At 35.9% G+C, this 9,009-nt stretch overlaps 2 protein-coding genes across 5 annotated transcripts in view; one reads left to right on the plus strand and one right to left on the minus strand.

Moving 5' to 3' along the window:
• The window catches only part of naxe (NAD(P)HX epimerase), a 5,211-nt gene extending 3,422 nt beyond the window's left edge, over positions 1–1,789 (minus strand). The window contains exons 1-5 of the mRNA XM_016569632.1: positions 1,572–1,789; positions 873–1,056; positions 668–776; positions 477–587; positions 268–378 (exon numbers count right to left, since the gene is read on the minus strand). Of these exons, the coding sequence (XP_016425118.1) occupies positions 268–378; positions 477–587; positions 668–776; positions 873–1,039 (498 nt within the window). The 5' untranslated portion in view covers positions 1,040–1,056; positions 1,572–1,789. The remainder of the gene's footprint in view (positions 1–267; positions 379–476; positions 588–667; positions 777–872; positions 1,057–1,571) is intronic.
• A 457-nt stretch (positions 1,790–2,246) lies between these two features.
• The window catches only part of LOC107753467 (oxidation resistance protein 1-like), a 52,545-nt gene continuing 45,782 nt past the window's right edge, over positions 2,247–9,009 (plus strand). For 3 of the 4 annotated variants that reach the window (XM_016569614.1, XM_016569617.1, XM_016569618.1), the window contains exons 1-2: positions 2,247–2,330; positions 6,559–6,646. In XM_016569614.1, the coding sequence (XP_016425100.1) occupies positions 6,630–6,646 (17 nt within the window). In that variant the 5' untranslated portion in view covers positions 2,247–2,330; positions 6,559–6,629. Of the gene's footprint in view, positions 2,331–6,251; positions 6,262–6,558; positions 6,647–9,009 lie in introns of those variants that run through there. The other variant, XM_016569615.1, reaches the window with a different exon arrangement.

The raw sequence follows: 9,009 nt of genomic DNA on the forward strand, positions 1-9,009 counted from the left end.
CCAGCGACTTAAGACTGGATTTGTGGTCCAGGGTCACATATACAAAAACAAAGTACAAAATCCATTTTTTTTACATAAAGGTAAAAATATGAAACATTAAAATGTCAGCTTGTTGTGCATAGCTTGAGCAGCTGGTACATTCATGGCATTTAGCACATTATTTGATCATATATTAATGAGAAGGAAAAACCCATATGAGTGCTAAAAACATCTGGCCCCCCTACAGTGTGAAAGATGTGGTATTGACCGCTGGGGTTTGTGTTGTACCTCAGGCATCTCTGTCAGGAAGGATATATCCATCTTCTCACACTGGGTGGTAAGATTCTGGAACAGCTGTTTGCTGGGGCGCTTTGGGTACAATACAGAAGGCTCATATCCCTGGGAGATCCACATACAATACGAATAAATCAATACATCTTCATAAAATATTAAGTTTAATGAAGGAATGATTTATTGTCAGTATAACATGAACTCACAAACAGTTTGAGATGTCTAGCACAAACCAACCCATCTCCTCCATTATTTCCTGGCCCACAGATCACCAGAACTCTAGGTGGACTCTTGAGCAGTGATAGTAGAGGATAGCCCTATGAAGCGAAAACTGCTTTTAATGTGTATAATGAATGCATTTGATCCTTTCTGCATGTTGGTGGAGCATCAGATGTACCTTTGACACAGCTGTGGCACAGCTCAGACCGGCCAGCTCCATTAACTGATCCACACTGAAGCTGTACTCATCGAACAGCTCCTCGTCAATGTGCTGAGCCTCTTCTTGCCTACAAAAGAAAGATTACATAAAAACAATCATGTTTATGCTCAGGCAACAATACTGATAATCCTAATACTAATAAATGCAGTGCATTTACACTCACCCCAAGTACTTGATTGTATTGGCCATAGTGCAAGCCTGTCTGTGAGTGAGATCTTTACCGTAGATGTTACTGGCAATACGTGCACATGCTCCTGTATGGGTCAGGACAGAGCCTCCTCGTGATGTCACAAGAAGACCGATTCCAAACAGGGCTCGAACTCCCAACATTCACCTGGCTAAAGCACCTGAACGCAGAAATACAATAAAAAGGTTGTCAAAAAATGATGGTGCATGTTGTTGATTTCTGCCTACATAGAGAGAGACAGAGAGAGAAAAAAGAGAAAAATCTTGTTTCATTCTTGGAAAGACAGTAAGACAGTAATAATTCTGAGCAGAGAAACCTAATAATCTGCTGCCCATATATTCTAAACTTGGTCACTCATTTTCTGGTAAGGAGGTTGTTGACAGACATATCCAAAAAGTTACTGAATAGATATGCAATACATTTTTAGTGTGTGACGAGGGATTAAACATTTAAAATAATATAGTCATTATATTAATTACGTATATTTTAATATAAATATACATATACAACTAATGCATAGGCTATAACTCAACCTGGGCAACTTAATCATGAGAAAAAATGATATTACACATTAGAAATCATATTTTAGAACAGTTTAACATGCTACCATCAGATCAAAAAACTGTTATGGGGAGAATCAACTTATATAAATATAGAAAGCTGAAGTATCAGTACCTGTTAGCAAGTGTGTCTATAATAAGGTCAAACGCTCTGTAACATTCGTTAACACCAAGAAATGCTCAAGACACCGCCGGCAGAATAAAAACAGAACAAAAAACAATCCAGTTACAACTTTACAGGATATAAACATGCAAAAGTACATTAAATAGTTAGGATACGTGCAGCCCTCTGCTGCTGAAACCCAGTATACAAACAATATCCGGGTTAGTGAACTTGAGCCGCTTTTCATAATAACAGTCTGGCTTCTTTGCAGTTTTGTTAAAAATGATCTAAATCAAATCAAATTTAAATAAGTAAGTAAGTAAGTAAATAAATAAATAATAAAAAGTATTATTAATTATTAATTCTTATAATCATTTGCTATAATGAGATTTATTTTAGAGTGTTTCTTCTCTTTGCAGGACATAAACAGTGTGGATGCACATATGTTTAAAAATAGGGGGTCGTTGAAATTATTCCTTGCCTTTTCTGTGGATGTATCCTTGAATATCATGTATATGTAATGTTTCCAGCCTATTTTTGGAACATATCCGTGTATTTAGCCTTCACATCTGTATGCTCAGACCAGGTCTCGTATTGGTTGGAACCACACCCCTTTATCTCAGGTTGAGATAGTATGTTCCGCTTGTTTAATAGCGCGCTCGGAACGCTAATGCTGGGATAGTGTGAATGATGTTCTGAGGCGGGTGCGATCATAAACGCTGCATGATATTAAATATTCACTGGGTATACTGACGCATTACCTGGCTTAAGGTAAGCGCCAATTAATTCCAAATGATTGTTATGTTATTTAATATAAGAATAAGTTGTTGAATATGGATGTGAATTAAAAAAAAAGAGGGAAAATACACCGAATTTCTATAAAAGGAAATTTAACTTGAACCTGACTTTTTATAAGTGCTCCACAAAGGAAAGAATAACCGTCTAAGAAATAGTGGACTTTTTCTTGGCTTTTTGAATGACAGGAGGGACATTTTGAGGATGCCCGAAATGTTTGACAATAATATGTTGTTTTATATTATAACTGCAGTAGGCCTATATTTTTATTTTAATGCGTTGCATTTAATGTATTGTTTATTATGTGAGTGTTTATCTTTGGGCTAATATAATTTTAGAAACCCAGAGAGGAAGTTCTCATCCTTTATTTATTTATTGTTTGTTTGTGTATAATTTAATTGAAGACTGTCTTTGTGGAAGACTGGATGTGATATCTGCACTGATTCAGTATTAAGTTTCCAGTTAGAGATCACTGTTAATGGAAAAAAAGTAACTTCTTTATAAGAAGAACACATGTTTGCATCTGGATATGCAAGCTTTTTTTCCCTTCTTTATCATAACTTTATCATGTAGTTTTAAAAATAATATGACCTTCAATCTTGCATGGTATGAATAAAGCCATTCTGCCCTGGTTGTACCATGGTATTCCTTCAAGTACCTGTGTGTAAATATGATGTTACATGAATATGGTAATCATTCAGTACAATGGTATTACCATCTGATATAATCAAAATGCTATTTGAGTTAAAGTGGCTCAGAATTATATTATTTCATTAAGCAGCAGTTTTGATGCAATTAATGTAATTGAAACTCATAGATGCTGTATCACTGTTGGTATGTCCTCATTGATCGATCTCCGAGCAGCAGGGCTTTTACATCCAAGCGGACACTCATGGAAGACTGCCATGGAAAAACCCAGTGAATTATAGTGTCTACTCATAGCTGCCGTCTATAAATTACCAAAGAGTTGACGGCCTGTTTGCCTGGCTCACACACATGCTTTAAAGATCCAGCCATTGAAATGACTGAAGAGCAGTCTGCACAGAGCAATGGCTATGCACTCACAAACTGAAGTGGCACTGTAATGTCAAGCTATTGATGAGTGCTGGGTGCATGTTTTGCTGTAAATTAGCCTCGTTACATAAAGATGCTCATTGTGCTTCCATGGTTATGGCTGCTGCACTTCAATAATGCTATCGTGTTTTCCAGCAAGAGCTTTTAGTGAATCATGTTTGTCTCTTAGTATGCCATAGTAGATTTTAATGTAGACCAGATACTCTAGATTTTTCAAACATCTGTTAAATGCTTTCATGTACAAGCCTGAGGAAGAAAATCATGTGATTTGTGGATGGATATAATTGTTGTCTTGGTAAATTTATCCTGGTTGGTGTAGATTGTGGATCTTTGTCGCTGTCCAGTGCTGAAATCCCTTCCCATTTTAGACTGGAGATTTGTGGTAGTATTCTGACAGATTTCTGGAAGTATTATCCATGGAAATAAAATATAACATAACATATATAATTAAAATAGTTAAAACGTTATGTCTGTTCAGCCCGGCCAACTAATATTTGTATATTTTTCATCATTTAAAAAGTGACCATCATAAATAGCTGCATGTGAGTTGAAACATGCACATTAGGAAAGTGAAAAACATTTTTATGTTAAAAAGCATTTTTTTTACGTCAAAGTAATACTTCTACATGGCTGGTAAAATTAATTATCATCTCAAAAGTATTCCTGTCTTACAATTCTTTTAATGTTACAAGTACTGTTAATGTTTTAGATATTTTAATTATTAAACCATTTCCTGGCTTATTTATGAATTTGTGCAGCAAAATAAGACAGCATATGGAATGTGATTCATTTCAGTTAGCAGACACCCTAAATATATTTAGACGTGTGAGGTTTAACTTATATGATTTCTTCGTGCCTAGAGGGAAATGTAAGTAAAGTGGCACAGTTTATCCCACTCTTTCCTATATTACTTCGATGAAGTAAAAAGACCATAAACTATATGTTGTGACTATGCATGTACTTCTGTAATAAACCGCTACTCTCCCAGAAGAAACCCAGCATGCTGTCTTAAAAATTGACCAAAGAGACAGATTTGTTTTTAATCCACCTTCATCTAAACCCTGCTATGGTTAAGAAGAGAAAGAATATGTATTTTTTTTTTTACCAATGTATTTTTTTTTGTTCACTAGTTATGGACATTGTCATAGAGTAATTAGCTCCATCAAGCCTCTGTAAGTAATGACTGTTTTTTATTCTCTCCCAGAGGCCACGTCCCTCCAATCTAGTGTGCTGAACTTTGGTAGTTTCCTGCTGTTGTGTGATATATGGACCAGATGTTTATTAATGAGGCTCATTAGTGGAATTAGGTTCATTAGGCTCATTAGTAGAAATTAGTGTTTACTTTGTATTTATACCTTGTCAAGTCATATTTATTTATACAGTCGTCCAAGCAGCTTCACAGAAATGAACAGTAAAATAACAGTGAAGTCATTTCATAAGTGATGAATTTTGCAACAATGACTTCTGTTGTAAAGCTCTACAGAATACAATTGCCATCATTCAGTTCAAATTAGTTCAGTGTTGATTCAATTTAGTTCAATAACAGTCTCAGTGTTGCAAAGTTTATCAGTTATGAAAACAATTCAGTTCAGCTATAAAGCAGCTCTACAAAAGGCAGTTGTATATTTAAGCTCAATTGAGTCCAATGCTGATACAGTTCAGTCCAATGAATGTGTCGATGTTGCAAAGTTCATCCATTTTGCAACAAATTTGATTCAGCTATAAATCAGCTCTACAGAAGACAAATCATAATAGACTTCATGCATGCATTAAAATACAGTGAATTTATTTTATATGCATCAGCCTGAAATCCTCAGTGTTTAGTCATGGTCATGGGCAATTTGATTATAGTGCACTGGTTCTGTTTTTATCTCAGGCGGAACAATTACCGTTGTCATTTCGTGCTTTGGCTTACTGTAATGAAACCAGATGGCCAGAAGATCATCCTCAATTAAGGAAAATCCATTTCCATTCATAAAGTTATCCATTATCGTCTTCAGTTAATGTCCCCGTTTCTTTTCATCAATATTAAGACCAGAAGCCATTCTAATCTTGCTGTCCATTGTGTACAGTCTGCTGCTTTTATACTTTCCCAATCCCATCCTAGAGATTAAACATGTCTCCTTTTGCTTGATGTATTCAAATCTTGGCTATACCAATGATTTTTACCTATGCTTTGTGGTTGAGGCAGGTTGACGGTTAGGCAGTTTGGTAAAGCAGAAGGTTTACCAGTGCGTCTTACACAGGCCTTATTCATACATAATTAATGCACTCTGTTTGGACGTGCAGCCCTAGTTGACATATGTCTTATCTTCCACTAATCTCATTAGCTAACAAAGATTTTGACAAGCACAAAAAGTTTTGGGACCCTAGCTAGTGCACGGCTGAAATAAGACCTGTGCTATGGCAGGTGTCTGCAAATATTTGAATAATATTAAAATATTCAGTGTCATCCATTTAAATAGAGAGAGAGATGAAAAACAGGAATTATAGGCGTTAGCATTTTAATACCCTTCAGGGCAGGTCTATTAAAGCTGATTCTTGGTTTCTTATTGACAATATAATTGAGTTAGCAGCACAAAGTTAGCTCTAATGTTATCAGCCAAAGTTGACAACGCTCTTAAAATAAAGGTTATATATTTGCATCAGTGGTTCCATGATGAAACTTTAACATCCATGGAAACACATGCACAAAAGGTTCTTTATAGTAACTGTTGCCTGAAAGGTTCTTTGGGGAACCAAAAATGGCTCTTCTACTGCATTTCTGCGAAAACCCACTATTGGAACATTTATTTTTAAAAGTGAATCTTTACATTTCTTCATCTGCACTTTGGTTAAATTACATATAACCTTAGACTGTAGACAGGAAATCTACTAGCTAATTCCTTGGTAAACACCATCTGGTTGGTAATTAGTGGACAGAAAACAAACATTGTCTGTTGACAAAAATATCGAGCTCCCTCAGATTTTGCTCAAGACTGTTGGATTGTGACTGTCAGCTGTAATTTGCTCAGCCATACAGGTCACACCCCCTACAGAGATGAGGTTATTGGTTCTTGGATTTTTTTTAAACCTGATACCATGAGATGGTGATTGAACCTCACCCTGTAACCATACTCTTCTCCTACAGGTCCACTCCATAGAGCTGGCCTATCGCTGTCATTGTGTCACCCATCCAACACAGGATAACAAGGACCCAGAATGTTCAGCACAAAGAGGTCAGTACACAATAGTGGTTTACTGTGCTTTTACATGTGGTGTTTTTGTTTGTTTATCTCTGTTATCAGTGTTGTTTTTTGGGTCATGCATGGCTATTACTGTTGCACAATACTGTACCTGGGGTTAAATGCATCTTCAAAACACTAGTCCTGCAACTGCATAGCAGCATGATAAATCATGTTTTCTTTAGAAAATATTCTAAGTTCTGTGATTATTGGGTACAAACATGCATTTGCAAATTGATTTGTATGAATTTTTTTTTTTTTTTCCTGCGGCTAGCATTTTTTTTTTTTTCAGTTATTTTCAATGGAACCACCGCATATTTAAAAATCCCAGCAGAGAGACATGCCAGAGAGCTTGCCATTTTCTTTTTCTGGTCACCAAAATGTTCAACTTTATGTAATACGCAGCGCTAATCAATGTCACATTTTACTCAGCCGTCCAATCACATTGAAGAAGAGGTGGGACAAATATTGCTGTCACATTCTACCTATAGGTTGATGACACACGGGGCAAGTTTAAAATATTTACTGATAGATGTGGAGAAGTGGCAGCAGAGGTAATTTGTTTACAATGGCTGGTGGTCTTCATATTTGATGCATTGGCCAAAACAACAATATAGATACTTGTTCATTTAAAAAATAAGCATCATAAAATGATCTACTGAACATAAATCATTGTGACTGCATGACTTAAACATTGGATGTAAATGCACCATGCCTAAGGCACACACAAAAGCAGTTCACACTAAGAGATGGTGAAGTGCAAGGCAGAGCAGGATGGTGAGTTTTCTAAAAGTGAACTTTGTGATGAGAATCAAACTCCGGTAGCAACCCACAAGAGATAAGAGGGCATTATCATTTAAATAGCATAGACCCCAGGTGAAAGTAATCCTGGATTCTAATAAATGCAGGCTGTTCTCGAGGTATTGCTGAAACATATGTAGGGCTCTTGAATTTTTGCTCTAGCCCTGTGATGCATCATTAGGAGGTTCAAGCGTAAAAATCTCAAGAGGATTACATAATCCTCTCCAACCCCTAACACAAACCTCATCCCCCCTATCCCACCCCACCTCTCCGCACAGCTGTCATCCCGCGTGATGGATGCCATAATCTGGATTCCTCCAAATGCACTTTCCATTCCAGTATTCTGAGGGTGTAATATTCTCCTCAAGGCTTCCAGACGTGCTCTAATGGTCAGCCCAACTGCATTAAAGAGGACCGACTCCATTTCTGTTTTATTGTTGACTGCTTTTTGGGATTGTTAAAGGGCCTGTTTTATTTATATATTGTTCGTTTTTTCTTCTTTGTGCCAGTCAAAATGCATTCATGCCTTTTCCAGCAGCATTTCAGGATGTTTGGAAGGGAGTCTCAGGTCCTTTGAGATTTAGAGTTATTTTTAGCTGCAGCAGTACTGCATCTCTGCAAGAAACTCTGATGAATTGTTTGGAAAAAGTATATAATTCATTTTTATAGCTTCCTGTTGATTATATTAAAAAGTCAAAAGGGTGATTTTGACAAGAATACTCTGAAGCAAGGTTTTAAGGCAGTATTATTAGGAGAACGGTTATCCTAAAGGCAGTATTATCAAGCCTTATCTCTGGATTTGTCCCGGCTAATGGAGTAACTACGCAAGTACATGACGTAAGGCTAGAAAAGAAAGGTATTGGTTTACAGATTTCTTAGTCCAGGTGAACAAGGATCGCAGTGGCAGGTTTAACTAATCATTAATCTAAATCAAGCTGAGAGCTGTTATAGCTTTGCCTGATTAACTGAAGGCATACTGTCTGTTTAGAACAGAACAAAGCCATCTGTTACTACAATATTTGGTTACGGGTGTTTAGTTCCCTGAAAAAATAACTTAGCAACAGAAAACATGCTTGAGTATTGAGTATTTAATGTAATAATCATTATATATTTTAATTCATATCAAAAAGCACATCCTTACATATTTTAAAAATGTAAACATATTATTTAATGAGTTATCATTTAATGAGCTGTTGCCGTATAGCTGAGGTGCTCATGTGGGCAACACAAGTTTAAGTCTGGCTGATCTGATCATTTCCTGTGGTCTCTATACAAAAATGCCAAAAATATCATTTTGAAAAGGTTAATAGAATCCAGCAAGTGATTTTTATAGGGGTTAACTAAAACTAAAACCATGAAATAAAATAAATGTTAACTGAAATTAAAATTTTAACTTTTTATTTTATTTTATTTTAGCTAGTTGCCAAAGCAACATGTCTCATTTTTATTTAGTTTAACTTTTTATTTTACGGTAAAACTAAAACAGATAAAAATGAATAAAAATCTATATGGACATATTAAAAAAAAAAAAAAAAAAAAAAAACAAAAAAACAGAC

The sequence above is a fragment of the Sinocyclocheilus rhinocerous genome, unplaced genomic scaffold, assembly GCF_001515625.1.
Source record: "Sinocyclocheilus rhinocerous isolate Xijiao unplaced genomic scaffold, SAMN03320098_v1.1 scaffold1403, whole genome shotgun sequence".
Lineage (NCBI taxonomy): Eukaryota > Metazoa > Chordata > Actinopteri > Cypriniformes > Cyprinidae > Sinocyclocheilus > Sinocyclocheilus rhinocerous.